Source organism: Barbatula barbatula (genome assembly GCF_947034865.1).
Source record: "Barbatula barbatula genome assembly, chromosome: 14".
Lineage (NCBI taxonomy): Eukaryota > Metazoa > Chordata > Actinopteri > Cypriniformes > Nemacheilidae > Barbatula > Barbatula barbatula.
Genome location: NC_136777.1, coordinates 20816244 through 20831900, shown reverse-complemented (window position 1 = coordinate 20831900; position 15657 = coordinate 20816244). Strand labels below are relative to the sequence as shown.

At 42.1% G+C, this 15657-nt stretch overlaps 2 protein-coding genes across 2 annotated transcripts in view; one reads left to right on the top strand and one right to left on the bottom strand.

Moving 5' to 3' along the window:
• The window catches only part of plekhh2 (pleckstrin homology domain containing, family H (with MyTH4 domain) member 2), a 35064-nt gene extending 19915 nt beyond the window's left edge, over positions 1–15149 (bottom strand). The window contains exons 1-4 of the mRNA XM_079472321.1: positions 15035–15149; positions 12682–12822; positions 239–301; positions 5–154 (exon numbers count right to left, since the gene is read on the bottom strand). Of these exons, the coding sequence (XP_079328447.1) occupies positions 5–154; positions 239–301; positions 12682–12801 (333 nt within the window). The 5' untranslated portion in view covers positions 12802–12822; positions 15035–15149. The remainder of the gene's footprint in view (positions 1–4; positions 155–238; positions 302–12681; positions 12823–15034) is intronic.
• Positions 15150–15306: 157 nt separating this feature from the next.
• Positions 15307–15657, top strand: part of thada (THADA armadillo repeat containing) — a 72061-nt gene continuing 71710 nt past the window's right edge. The window contains exons 1-2 of the mRNA XM_079472320.1: positions 15307–15392; positions 15552–15628. Of these exons, the coding sequence (XP_079328446.1) occupies positions 15556–15628 (73 nt within the window). The 5' untranslated portion in view covers positions 15307–15392; positions 15552–15555. The remainder of the gene's footprint in view (positions 15393–15551; positions 15629–15657) is intronic.

The following is a 15657-nucleotide window of genomic DNA, read 5'->3' as shown; positions in this document are numbered from 1 at the left end:
TGACCTGTTCCTCTAGTTGTTGCTCTAGGCTAGAGATGAGCTCGTCTTTCTTATGTAGTGATGCTTGAAGGCTTTGACAGCGCTTGAAAAGCTGCAGCTCTGAATCACCTGACTGGACATTTGATGCTTTCAAACGTTCCTCCATCCACTGAAACTGACCACAGATATGGATTCATCATTCATCATTTTCATAATAATTGATTATGATGATTAAAATAAGAATATTATCAGTATTAACCTGCTGGTTGGCCTCATATGCACGGCGTTCTGCTTCCAAAACCTGTGTCTCCAACTGCTGCATCTGAGAGTTTAGAAAATATAGGTGAGTAGGTAATGTGTACTTCCTTGCCCCTTCCTTGAACCGCCACCTTAACGTGGTGGAGGGGTTTGAGTACCCGAGTGACCCTAGGAGCTATGTTGTCGGGGGCTATATGCCCCTGGTAGGGTCTCCCAAGGCAAACAGGTCCTAGGCGACGGGTCAGACTAAGAGTGGTTCAAAAACCCCATATGATGTTTACAAAAACAAGGACCGTGACGTCGCCCGGTATGGCGCAACCGGGGCACCCCCCTGGAGCCAGGCCCGGGGTCGGTGCTCGTATGCGAGCGCCTGGTGGCCGGGCCTTTCCCCACGGGGTCCGGCCGGGCTCAGCCCGAAGGAGCGACGTGGGGCCGCCTTCCCGTGGGCTCACCACGTGCGGGAGGGACCATAGGGGGTCGGTGCATTGTGGATCGGGCGGCAGTCGGAGGAGAGTGCCTCGACAGCCCGATCCCTGGACACGGAAGCTAGCTCTAGGGACGTGGAATGTCACCTCGCTGGCGGGGAAGGAGCCTGAGATGGTGCGGGAGGTTGAGAGGTTCCGACTAGAGATAGTCGGGATCACCTCTACGCATGGCTTGGGCTCTGGAACCACACTCCTCGAGAGAGGATGGACACTTCATCACTCTGGAGTTGCCCATGGTGAGAGGCGGCGGGCTGGTGTGGGTCTGCTTATAGCCCCCCAGCTCTCCCGCCATGTGTTGGAGTTTACCCCGGTGAACGAGAGGGTCGTTTCCCTGCGCCTACGGGTCGGGGTAAGGTCTCTCACTGTTGTTTGTGCCTACGGGCCGAACGGCAGTGCAGAGTACCCGACGTTCTTGGAGTCTCTGGGAGGGGTGCTGGAAAGTGCTCCGACTGGGGACTCCGTCGTCCTACTGGGGGACTTCAACGCCCATGTCGGCAACGACAAGCTGGACAGACTCGGCAGACCCAAACGTACTGTAAGGGTCTGCTGGGAACGCCTGGCCGAGTCTCCTGTCAGAGAGATCTTTAACTCCCACCTCCGGCAGAGCTTCAACCAGATCCCGAGGGAGGCTGGAGACATTGAGTCCGAGTGGACCATGTTCTCCGCCTCCATTGTCGAAGCGGCCACTCGGAGCTGTGGCCGTAAGGTCTCCGGTGCCTGTCGAGGCGGGAATCCCCGAACTCGGTGGTGGACACCGGAAGTAAGGGAAACCGTCAAGCTGAAGAAGGAGTCTTATCGGGCCTGGTTGGCTTGTGGGACTCCTGAGGCAGCTGACAGGTACCGGCAGGCCAAGCGGACTGCTGCCCGGGTGGTTGTGGAGGCAAAAACTCGGGCCTGGGAGGAGTTTGGTGAGGCCATGGAGAAGGACTATCGACTGGCCTCGAAGAGATTCTGGCAAACCGTCCGGCGCCTCAGGAGAGGGAAACAGTGCCCTACCAACGCTGTTTACAGTGGAGGTGGGAGGCTGTTGACCTCAACTGGGGATGTCGTCGGACGGTGGAAGGAGTACTTCGAGGATCTCCTCAATCCCACCGTCACGTCCTCCATTGAGGAAGCAGAGGCTGAGGGCTCAGAGGTGGACTCGTCCATCACCCAAGCCGAAGTCACTGAGGTAGTCAAGAAACTCCTCAGTGGCAGGGCACCGGGGGTGGATGAGATTCGCCCTGAGTACCTCAAGTCTCTGGATGTTGTGGGGCTGTCTTGGCTGACACGCCTCTGCAGCATCGCGTGGCGGTCGGGGACAGTGCCTCTGGGATGGCAGACCGGGGTGGTGGTCCCTCTTTTTAAGAAGGGGGACCGGAGGGTGTGTTCCAACTACAGGGGGATCACACTTCTCAGCCTTCCCGGGAAAGTCTATGCCAGGGTACTGGAGAGGAGAATACGGCCGATAGTAGAACCTCGGATTCAGGAGGAACAGTGTGGTTTTCGTCCAGGCCGTGGAACGCTCTACAGGGTGCTGGAGGGTGCATGGGAGTTTGCTCAACCAATCCACATGTGTTTTGTGGATTTGGAGAAGGCATTCGACTGTGTCCCTCGCGGCATCCTGTGGAGGGTGCTTCGGGAGTATGGGGTCTGTGGTCCTTTGCTAAGGGCTGTCAGGTCCCTGTACGACCGAAGCAGGAGCTTGGTTCGCATTGCCGGCAGTAAGTCGGACCTGTTCCCAGTGCATGTCGGACTCCGGCAGGGCTGCCCTTTGTCACCGGTTCTGTTCGTAATTTTTATGGACAGAATTTCTAGGCGCAGCCAGGGGCCGGAGGGTGTCAGGTTTGGGGACCACACGATCTCGTCTCTGCTATTTGCGGATGATGTCGTCGTGTTGGCCCCTTCAAACCAGGACCTTCAGCATGCACTGGGACGGTTTACAGCAGAGTGTGAAGCGGCTGGAATGAAAATCAGTACCTCCAAATCCGAGGCCATGGTCCTCAGTCGGAAAAGGGTGGCTTGCCCACTTCAGGTTGGTGGAGAGTTCCTTCCTCAAGTGGAGGAGTTTAAGTATCTCGGGGTCTTGTTCACGAGTGAGGGAAGGATGGAACGGGAGATTGACAGACAGATCGGTGCAGCTTCTGCAGTAATGCGGTCGATGTACCGGTCCGTCGTGGTGAAGAAAGAGCTGAGCCGCAAGGCGAAGCTCTCAATTTACCGGTCAATCTACGTTCCTACTCTCACCTATGGCCATGAGCTTTGGGTCATGACCGAAAGGACAAGATCCCGGATACAGGCGGCTGAAATGAGCTTCCTCCGCAGGGTGGCTGGGCGATCCCTTAGAGATAGGGTGAGAAGCTCGGTCACCCGCGAGGAGCTCGGAGTAGAGCCGCTGCTCCTCCACATCGAGAGGGGTCAGCTGAGGTGGCTTGGGCATCTGTTACGGATGCCTACTGGACGCCTTCCTCGGAAGGTGTTCCGGGCCCGTCCGACCGGGAGGAGACCCCGGGGAAGACCTAGGACACGCTGGTGGGACTATGTCTCCCGGCTGGCCTGGGAACGCCTCGGTGTCCCCCCGGAAGAGCTGGAGGAAGTGTCTAGGGTGAGGGATGTCTGGGCATCTCTGCTTAGACTGCTGCCCCCGCGACCCGGCCCCGGATAAGCGGAAGAAAATGGATGGATGGATGGAGGTAATGTGTATGTGCATGAGAGGATTCAATAAAAGAAAGTTATTTAATAGAGTACTAATTGTCAGAGATTTTAATATCCATGTAGATAGCGCTAACGATGGATTAGCAGTGGCATTTACAGAGCCAATACACTCTTTTGGAGTAACACAAACATCAATGGACCCACTCATCGATTTAATCATTCACTAGACTTGATTATATCTCACAGAGCCGATCTAACCAATATAGGTATTATACGATTCCACGACGATTTCACCGATCACTATCTTATAACATGTACACTGACCACTGCAGGAATCAGCCGTTTAACTCGTTATTGACAGGGTAGAACAATTATCTTGACTACTAAAGATAGTTTCACAAAGAGCTTGCCAGATCTGACTCCTTTAATAACCATATCAATAAATACAGAATCGCTCGATGACATGACCAGCAAATTGGGCACTATTTTCTCTAATACATTAGAAGCTGTCGCCCTATGAAAAAAAGATTATTGAGGAAAACATAGAACCATGGTACAATAGCACCATGCCCGCCCTTAAAAGAGAAACACGTTAACTGGAGAGCAAATGGAAACATGCCCAATTAGAGGTATTTATGGTGATGGAAAGAGAGTGCAAACTGTCATAGAAAGGCGTTAAAAGCAGCAAAGGCTGAGGACCTCCGTAACTTCATAGAAACTAACATAATGATCCAAGGATTTTCTTTTTTACAGTTGCTAAATTAACAAATAAATCACCTGACCTGGTTATTCCGCCTCACCTTGGTAGCAATGAATTCATGAATTCTTTTAAATTAACTTATTGCAACATCTAAACCTACAACTTGCATATTAGACCCCATACCAACTAAATTGCAATTGAGCCTATTTATATAATATTTATATTATCAACTCTTCAATTAATCTAGGCCATGTCCCAGGACCCTTTAAGATGGCCGTCATTAAGCCTCTTATAAAGAAACAAACTTAGACCCCAATGAACTAGGAAACTATAGACCGATTTCAAATCTCCTTTACCAGTCTAAAATACTAGAAAGTAGTGTCCACTTAGTTATACTTACAAAATAATGACATACACGAAAAATGTCAGTCAGGCTTTAGACCGCATCATAGTACTGAAACTGTGCTCGTTAAAATTACAACAAACGACCTGCTTATAGCATCAGATAAAGGTAATGTCTCACTCCTAGTCCTGCTTGACCTTAGTGATGCGTTCGATACTGTGGACCATAACATACTTCTAGATCGCTTACACAATTATACCTGTATTCAGGGTCAGGCACTACAATGGTTCAGATCTTACTTATTTAAATGGTCAAATTGATGTCTGTCTGATGAGGACTCCTCAAATCTAACCTAAGTAAATTATGGATTACCTCAGGGATCGGTTCTAGGACCCTTGCTATTCTCCATTTACCTGTACATGCTGGCCCTTGGAAACCTGAGTGCATCGAAGATATAAAACATTGGATGACTTGTAATTTCGCTCTTTTAAATTCTAATAAAACAGAAATATTACTCATCGGACCGAAGACACGTAAACTGAATATTTCGGATTATAACCTGCAAATTGAAGGCTGTACTGTTACTGCAACAAATACAGTAAAAGATCTAGGCGTTATATTAGACAGCAACCTGTCATTTGGAAATCACATCTCAAATGTGACAAAAACAGCCTACTTCCACCTTAGAAATGTTGCCAAATAACAAAATATTCTATGTGTTGCTGACGGGGAGAAGCTTATTCATGCATTTGTGACCTCAAGACTTGACTACTGTAATGCGCTACTTAGTGGCTGTACTGAATCATCAATAAACAAACTACAGTTAGTTCAGAATGCAGCTGCCAGAGTTCTAACCAGGTCCAGAAAACATAACCCCAATGTTAACAACCCTTCACTGGCTACCCATTAAGTATCGTATTGACTTTAAAGTTCTTTTAATCACTTATAATCACTTACACATCTTTTTAGCCAAGAATTCACTTAATGCAAAATATGCTAAATCAACCACGGGCAGACGTGCATTTATTAGATATTATTTGCTAGAATAATTTAGCTTGATCTATAAACACCATGTACTGTGCTGTGTTATTCCTTTTTTGTGTTTTTCAGTTTTTCTCATTTCTGCCCGTTAAGCTGCTTTGGAACAATGCACATTGTGAAAAGCGCTATATAAATAAAATTGGATTGAATTAATATAGCGCATTTCCAAGCATACAAAGCAGGCCGATACTTATTCTGCAAGCTGGTTTTCATTTTTATTCCTTATAAAATAGGTATTCCTGTCATAGCACTGCAATGTACGGAATGAAGCCATCTGAATCCCTTTTATCAGAGTAAAATGCCTTGCAGTATTACTAAAACATTCCTCAACAAGAACACATGCATTGAATGCTTCGAATCTTTTAGTAATTTTTCAATGAAAAGATAAGTATAAAAACATCACTAGACATCAAGGCCATGATAGTATGTGTTTACAAAAACCACAATGCCACAATTAAGGATTCAATGTAGGGCTGTCAATCGATGTATCACAATTAATCGCATCCAGAATAAAAGTTTGTGTTTACATAATATATGTCTGTGTACTTTACATATTCATTTTGTATTTGTAAACACATACACATACATGCATATATTTAAGAAAAAGAAAAAAATGAATAAACCTTTATATAATGTATATAAATAAAAAATGCAAATATTTCCTAAATATATGTATGTTTTTATTAATAAAAAATAAATATGCACACTACACAGACATATATGATGTAAACACAAACTCTATTCTGGATGTGATTAATCATTTGACATGATTGATTCAAACGATTATTTTGACCACTGTTTTTCCATTCCTCCTTTTTATTGAATAATTTATAATAAATTATATAATATAATGAATAAATCATATTTACCACACACATTCTTTGGCTTGGTTGTTGCCAGATGACAGTTTGTACAAGCAAATAGGTCGGTTTACATGATGTTCACTGTATTTTAAAGCCCACAAGTGAAAATGTTTCTATTTAGCTTTCTTAATGTTCTAAAAATACTAATGACATTAAAATCTATAGGCTTATAATATGTCTGTGTTGACATTCTATGCAATTCCAGCAGAACCAAGCATCTGCAGCAAAATATAATTTCTATGATCTGTACTACAGTTTATAATGATACATGCAAAATGTAATTTGGGACCCAAATGTTAAGTTTTTTACTGACGTAATGTGCCGGATTCTCTTTTCTTGCTTCTTCATTGGCACAAGCCTACATCTGCAACCTGTTTCTTCTCAGAAACTTCCCAATAGAAAACACTTGAATATGACATCACACTGCTACTAATCACCCGGCGCTCATAGTTTCCACTGCGCACCAAACAAAAGTGTTTACAGTTGTTTGTGTGTGTATGTGACTGAATGATGTGGTGGCTGTAATCGTTCTTTATGATTTATTAGTTTACTTCTCGCATTAAGTTGTTAAGACTCCTAGCACAAAGAGCTATTGACCAAACATTCATATAACAGTCATTATGCACATTTGGTTGGATCTGGTAATGGTGGTCAAAGCTCGATGAATGACGTCAATCTGATATTGCCAGATGCAAGTTTCATAAAGATTCACTCAGACACTGTTTAGATTAGAGACAAGAAAGACAGGCTGCATGCAAAGATCAAAACCATCCTGTAGCTTTAGTGAGCCAACATCTTTCCGTTTTACTCTGCTAGCATACTAGACCCAAGGGTGTGTCACCAAAACACACTCCTCAGAACAGTCAAAAATACTTCACACATTCTGGAAAATCCGGATGAAGCTGGATGTTGTGTTTTGGAACATTGAAACTGGTTTCTAACCGGTCATTAGCTGGTCGTAAGCTGGCCACCGTGTCCTAAAAACCAGCTTGGCCACATAAGGTTGGCATGACCAACTGAACATCTTGTGCGAAATATCTATGTTGGAAAAGCATAAAATGGAAGCCAATGGGGGCAGTGTTGTTTGGTTACCCGATGTTCTTCAAAATGCAGAAGAAAGAAAGTCGTGCAGGTTTGAAATGGCATGAGGGTGAATGAATGATGAAAGATGCCACACATACATACGTATTCTCTGAACAAGCTGCAACTGCCCGAATGGTACCAATTTAGATGTGAAAAAATAGAAAAATGATTTCAGACTGTTCAGAAAACAGCTGCATTATTCCAATCAAGTTCTGACCAAATCGGCCACAAGATAGGGGCAGAAAAGAGGCATATGATAATGAGATGTCCTCTTTAAAGGCACACTAACTAATTGTTCAGACAACCGATGTTAAAAATATAGTTGAGCACACCCCAAACCCAACCTTCAGTCTCACAGCAAAACAAACAACTCTGTTGATGCTTTTGTTGGTTTACAACCATAAACTCTATATTTTACATCAACGTCTCTTTAATTCTCATATACCCCCTCTTTTCAACTTCTCCGCCCATATGGTTCTGGCTTCAGTCTAGTCAGTCTTCCATTCCATGCATTCCATCCTCGGCCTTCCGTGGCCGGCCCGCCCTGCACCCCTCGTCCAGCTCACAAAGCCCGTCTGTATGACAGCCCTCACTGCACCACGGCTCCAAATTCCCCAGCGTCACATCGGATCTGCTCTCCCTCCGTTCATCGGTGTCCTGCACACTCCTGCACCACAGATCCCAAAGTATGACTGAAATATGTTAGAAACTCATAAATCCATTCTGGTGGAATCTAGCACTGAAATGATCGCTGAACTGTTTCTGGATGTGACAGGGCAGTACAGTCTGAGGTGGACGGACTGATCTGATGGTATGAGATCTTCAATTGTTTCATTAGAAGAAAAACTTCAAGACTTAAACATTAATGATGTCTGTATAATTGCTGAAGTGGTGACCACTGCCACCCAAACCAGGTGTCAGACAAGAAGAGAAGCAGACCACTAACTGATTCCTATTTTGTACAATGTTTCCTCAATATGATTGAACACAAGCGTGCATTGACCTTTGTTTTAAACTAAAGCCACTCAGATCTGTGGACCTTGGTTTTCAGCCTTTTTTGATCTGCGACCCATTTATTTTTGTGTTCCAGACTATTTTGTAGCAGCCCCGTCCACATAACAGAGAAAAGCTATGCTTTAGGATCTCAAAAGTGATCAATAACGCATTTTTACTACTGACTCTTTTGACTGTTTCCTTCAAAAGAAGTTCAATAAGAAGTTAAGCTTCGAAAATAAGATTCAATGGCAGGTCTTATTGCGGAATTGGGTTACCTTTAAACAGTTTGCAGTGTTTTTTATACTGCAGGGTAAAGGTGAATAGATTTTGTTACTCAGTGGTGATTCTAAATGTATAAGATTATATAAAAAAATGAACTTGTGTTTAAATATCTACAGCCGTGGAAAAATGAAGACACCAATTGTTTATTTAATCGTCATTTCTAGATGTATTGCGTCAATTCCAAGCCAGTGTCTCTTACATTTCAACAAAATCGAACCTCAGGAATGACAAAGTCATCCAACAGCAATGCGACAGCATGACAATACACATGAAAACTGTGATAAAAACCGAGGTTATCTTTTCCTAAATGCATGTATAATATTACTGTTGTATTGCTCGAAAGTGAATAGGAACTTGTTTTCTTTGCACTATTTGAGGTCTGAAAAAATACAGAACTTATTTTCATCTGCAAACGAATGCAAATAGAAAAAAATATTGATAGTAGTTCACAGAACGAAACAAAAAGTATAATTTTGCCTAAACACATACCTACAAATAGTAAATCCAGAAAAACAGAAAACAGTCTTTGCAATGGAGTTTGTGAAATATTTCGTGTTTTGGTATTTGGGCTTGTTTTGGACTAGTTTTGATTGGTCATCTGGTTTTCTTTTGCATATCTGGCAAACCTGGCTACAGTTTTCCAGTAGCTTAACTGGCAACGCACGTTGTTAGCAATGCTGTGGGTTTGATTCCCAGTCAAAACAAAAAAGTATAGATTTAAGGCACCGTGAGTCACTTTGGATAAACGCGTCTTGCCAATGCTAAAGTGTAATGAAATGCATACAAATAACTGCATGCAGACAGCACAAATGGTTTAAGTGCTTAGTCAGTGTTGAAGTTCATTAAGCTCATTCATGTTGAAGTCACGCGACACTCTCTTTTAAGCTACAGAGAAGCGCAAAAATATGCCATGAATAAGTTACATTACATTCAAAGAGTTCCTGCAGCTTAACTGGCAACATCAAGGTCACGGGTTTGGTTCCCATGGCGCACAAAAACGATAAACTCTACAGTAACTCAACTGTAAGTCGCTTTGATTAAAAGCATATGCCAAATGCATACATGTAAATCTCCTGTGACACCATCTTCATATCTGGAGATCTAACTTTCTACCTGAAGATCTCCAAGCTTTAAAAACCCCAATTGCAGTAAAAACAAACTATACAGAATGTGGTGTTACCACTAAAATCTACTACGTTCTTTGAGGATGGCTTAAAGCGAAAGTTCACCATTTCTGTGCATGTCTGGTTAATTCATTCAAACTGCCAAAACACGATGTAAACCAGGAGAAAAAATGACCTACAATTCTCCCTCAAACAACACTCGGTCCGGCATAGTCATGTGTTTGGGACTGTCCTTTGAATGCTAACTTCCTGTATAGCACACGGTGTTTATGAATACAGGCATTTCCTCTCTTGGGAACTTGGTTTGTCTATCTCTCTCGTACTTCTTTACTCCCTCTCTCATCCTTTCACTCTCATCTACCTCCTTATCCTTTCTACCGAAAGTTTGTCACTTTCTCCATCCTGAAACCGAATCCTCCCCCTCAGTCTACTCATCTGATAAGCTCTTTTTCCACAGGACTGATCTGAGCCGTTTCCTCAAACCACAGTGATCTTTCCAGCCATCTTTATTTTAACCGGCCAACTGATCCAGGACCTACGGTTAGAGAAAACGTCAAGAGGCCACATGTAAACATTTATAGATTTTAATTACTTCAGTAAGAGACTGCGACCACATGTTGGGCAGGGGAGGAATAGCGAATTGAACTGCAAGTTTGCTTTGGGACGACCAGCAGCTAACAACAACAAGTCCAGTGATAACAAATGCAATGAGATTCTTACAGGATGAAATCATATGCATGACTCAACACAAATGGGGTCAAAGGTCGTAACGGAGATGAAAAAAAGAATGTGAAAATGCTTTACGGTTCATTTTAAAGAGCTGAAGATTAGTTCAACCATACTATCACAGGCATACTTCACCCAAAAGTGAAAATTCTGTCATCATTTACTCACCTTGGAGTTGTTGCAAATCTGTATAAATGTATTTGTTATGATGAACACAGAGAAAGACATTTGGGAGAATGCTTATAAGCAAACAGATTTCGCCCCCTATTGACTCCCATAGTAGGAAAATACTTTATTTTTCTGTTGAACATAAAAGAATAATTTTTTCGTACCATGGTGGCAGATGATGACTGAATTTCCATTTTTGGGTGAAGTATCCCTTTAAGTACTTACATTATTAAAACCATATTTACCTGGATTCAATTTTAGCCATATAATATAAAATAAAAAGCTTGTTGAGATCAAGGAGCTTACTGTACTGTGAACACATTTCCAGAGTCAAAAATCAACTCAGCATTTATTTATTATAAAGGAAAAGTAGCACAGATAATATTTTTCGTAAACATCAAGAAGCAAAATTCCCGAATTGCGAGAATGAGTTACATTGAAGACACACAATTTCTTACAAAGTATCCAGAAAAAGAAACAATACTTCACAAGAGTTAAGTGCACCATTCTCAAAGATGACCTCTCCCCGAGGGCACGACATTTAAAGCACCCGAACGCATCTGAAGTCTGTAATTCTAAGGAGATTCTGTGATCCCAGAATGCAGCGGTCTGGAGCCATGTGGTCAGGCGTCTGTTTATATTAACCTCTAATCTACTCTCCCCCGAGACGGGCCGAAGAAACAGGCCACGGCATGCATGTACACACATACTCTTTACATGGAAACGAGCAAATACTTTAATAAGCAGCTTCTCTGCCTTTACTAGAAACCCATCTGTCGAGTATATGACCGATATAAATACAGGCAGGCATTAGTGGGGCCAGAACAAATCATTTGCCTGTTCTGTTATAACTCTAATGAAAGATGGTTAGGGTGAGGGAAGCTTTTTATGTACTCGGCATGTGGACGAACGTAATGGTTTTTCAAGCACCAGTGTAAACAGCAGCCAGAGGACAGGAACTATCCATCTTTTTCATGGAGGACGCCATTACCGCGAGTAACTTCCGGATTGATTCTCCGCACTTCCGTTTTGTGTTTGCTACTATGTTAGAGGACATTTCTGTTAAATAACATTTAAAGACAGCTCGGTCTCAGCTGCATTCTGCACTCTCAAAAATCATCACAACATATTGTTTACTTCGTCATTTACATTATTGTTATTGCATAGTACACCATGAAGCATACATCCAGGGCTAAGTGACATTATAATAATTTATTAATTATTTAATTAGATATTACAGTTGCGCTGTATTCAATCAAATGTATTCACATTGGATGACAAAGGAAATACACACTATTTAAAAGTATTTTCTATGTAATGTATGTATTTAAGTGTATGTTTTGCCTAGTCAGCATTGTAGCTCTATAAATAAAGGCACGTTTAACAACACAGCAGCTGTATCGCTACAAATCATGCCAGAACCAGTCACACTGAAGCATCCAGATGACTCCAATACTGCGTTATTTGATAAAAGATCCAACTAGATGTGTTCTGGTTTATTTATATCTGGTGCGGGTATCAAAACCTTCCCGTTAGATTATGACTCCCGTTAAGAACACTGGACTCTTCCGCTTTAGAAATGTCAACTGTTGAGGGTTATGGCAAATAATTCATACAATGTTAACGCTGCGTTAAGTGTTTTTATAAATGTAAAGGTCTTGGACGAGTTTAATGTCATCACCCCAGTAGATGTCCCCGTCCAACTTCTTGTGGTGAGAAACAAAGTTGCTTTTTACGGTCTAGGTTGAAAACTCATGCCCGTGTGGCCCCTGTGAAATAAATTAGACGCTGCTCTTTGACATTGTGCTGTTTTAAATGACATTAAAGTATTATAAAGTCTGTTTAGAAGCTTTGAAGCGAACTTTGTAACTAATGGCATCAAGCGGCGAACTGGAATTAAGCATTGGCCCCAAGCGCATACGCAAGGCATAATGGGTAATTTCTTGCAATGTGAAAAAGGTGGAGAAGAGACACAGTAAGGGGGACGACTGGCACTAACCTTCTCTGCAGTCAGCTCTCGAATCACACTCATCTGTCCACGAAACTTAAAGAGAAGGGTCTCCAGGGCCATGTACTTCTCTTTCCACTCCCCACCAGGGCATTCATCGCCATCCGCCATAATGCCAACCCTAAGGCCCTGCTGCATGACACACATGCACATCATGAGTGTGGCTAACAAACTGTTTCAAAACTCTTGGAAATGATTTTCAATATTTCTTTAGCATATATAATACTATGATATATAATAGTCAAATAAAAATGATTTACAATTAAAAAACAACCCAAATACTAGATTTCAATCAATAGATATTCTTACAATCAAATACATACTAACAATGAGAAAAAATATATATACTGTCTAAAAATAGAAACTGGAACTAAGCCAGTCGTGCGACGCTTCCTGGCTGTGTATAGAACGGGTGAAGTGTTTGAGGGCTGGGCCAGGCCTGGATAAACTGACCACCTCTATAAAAACAAACACTTCCAGCCAGCACTGATCTATCCTCACACTTTCCACTGTCATAATTGTAATTGTGAAAAACATGTTAGATGATGCAAAGTAAATACAATTTTTTACTTGCAACTAAAAAAGCACCGGCATAGACACAAGAAAAATGCAAACATGTGTTGAGTTCAAGACGCTGAGACACAACCAAACAGGTTTTTAAAGAATAATAACCTCAGGACATTAAGGAATATTGGGAATTTCAGAAAAATGGGCACAATAGAGTACCTCAGAGTATGCAAACCCCCAGAAGCGACATTTTAGCACTTCTGGTTCCATCGCCCCAAAGTCTATGGATTTGTGGAATGGGTTTTGATTAAATTCCCTGCAATAAGGGCTGTGGTTAACGAAACCACTAAATATTTTCTCAGTTTAATCTATGAAATAATGGACGCCAGTTCTAACCCGCTTGTGATGGTTAAAACTTTCTCGTGTCTTTAAAACGGCAGTTGTCAACAAGTTGCCAAAAGCGACAACATCCTTTGGCGGGGACGTCAGATGTCATTGTGCGTAGTAATCTCACACATAATGCAAGATGGGCACAAATCTCGAAAAAACATTGTTGGAGATTCATTCACAATGTAATCACTTACAAGGAAACACGCTTTTAATCGTTTGAAAAAGTTATCTGAGGCTTGTTGGTGTTGACGTTAATATCAAGCGACCTGGAGTCTGATTATAGCCTCGTGTTCGCTTTTTTACTTCTGCCCATTGTATTTAGGCTTCAACAATCGCTAAAAGATGATCTTGATAGACAAAACGTCATGAACATTTGTTAATCACAGATCATATTTTTTTGCCATCTTCCAAAAGCATAGGCCTTTAGTCGAGGGAGCCGGCGCGGGGCTAGGTTCCGGGTTGGCCTACAAAAATACGTCATCTCTGAGGTCCTCTATTGAAAAGGGGTCTCGAATGTAGATAAAGAAGGGTCTGTACACATAAGATGCTCAGTAAGTTTGAGAAGTCAAGGATGTTAAGAATTGAAACCCTAGCCAAACTTTTTATAGATAGGACAGTATAAACAGTAGACATAAATGTTTAGTAAATGATTCTTATCATTAAATCATCAAATGTGTGAATATTTGTTTGCCACATTTTAAAATCTAAATGTAGTGTTTTCTGCTTGAATGTGTTGTACTTGAACGTTCATTGTTATGTACAATATAAAGCTATACACAATTGAACATTTTATTACATATAGCATTATTAAAGTGAGCAGGGTTCCACAAAATAAACAGTGTGAATGGAAAGTGGACCGAGGCCCTGGCCAAAAACATATAAACCCATTTTTAGAGTAAATCCAAAGGTCCCTGGTTCGGTTCTTCCGATTATGTTTAATTGAATGAAAAGACCTGAAACATTTACATCAGCATTTCATAGTGTGTGAACTATATCCAGTGACCATATGTCAATACAGTTTCCTGAAAGACAACAAAAACTGTGGATACGTGATGTTATTATAGCAACCATATAGTTTCTGGTTTTATATTTAGTAACCACAAAGTAAGGCGAGGTCTCGCCACAATAATCACAGTTGCATGGTGTTTGTAGAGTAATACAAATTGTAATGAATCTGCCACATAAACCATGGTTAATACACTTTTTCTATATGAATACCATAGAATAAATAAAACATTGAATCGATAAGATCGATCAAAGACATTTGAATTAAACGTTGACCACTATTGTGCATCAGACACCATTCACAATACAGACAATAATCTTAGTATTAACTTCAATACACCAAAACACTTTAAATGTATACTCCATATAACTATTTAATTCCTTTTACCACAAGCAGACCAATACTTTCCTGCTAATAGGAGTAAAGAAAAAAGATCCTTACTTGGCAATGAATGTTATAATAAGGCAGAAAATCAAAGCGCTTGTCCAGCTCAAACTTTTCACTCCAGCATCTTGATGTCTGTGGGAATGGGCGGAGTCATGGGCGTTTCTTTTACGAGCATGTACAATCAAACCATTGTAGGTGTGGTTACGGAAACCCGTGATGCGTAAGATTTACATCTGCGCGGACCAATCGCACTTCAGAAGTGTAGCGCTCAAACCAATCGGCTTTGCGTGGGGCGGGTTCTGTCGCCACTCCGGAATTGACGCGTCACACGTGTATGTTATGGTGCTGTGGAAGTACAGCTGCTACATGTAGCATATTAGCCTTTTTCACTGGTGTGTGCGCTGTCATAAAGGTAAAGCATTGTACTCTTCAAGTCATTATGTTGCTTTAATAAACATTACAAATACGTTCTTCGGATCTAAGGAGAATGTTAGATTGTTGTACGCAACGTAACATTAAAGAATAGAACTAGCTTAGCCGGTGTCTGCATAACTGTTGTCATTGCTTTTAGTATCATGGTTGTGAAGAAGAAAGTACCAAAAGTGCAGGCGGTGGTCTTGGATGATGTCAAGTTGAAGAGTCTGATGGGTACGTGTCGGTGTTATTGCCAGTGTCTT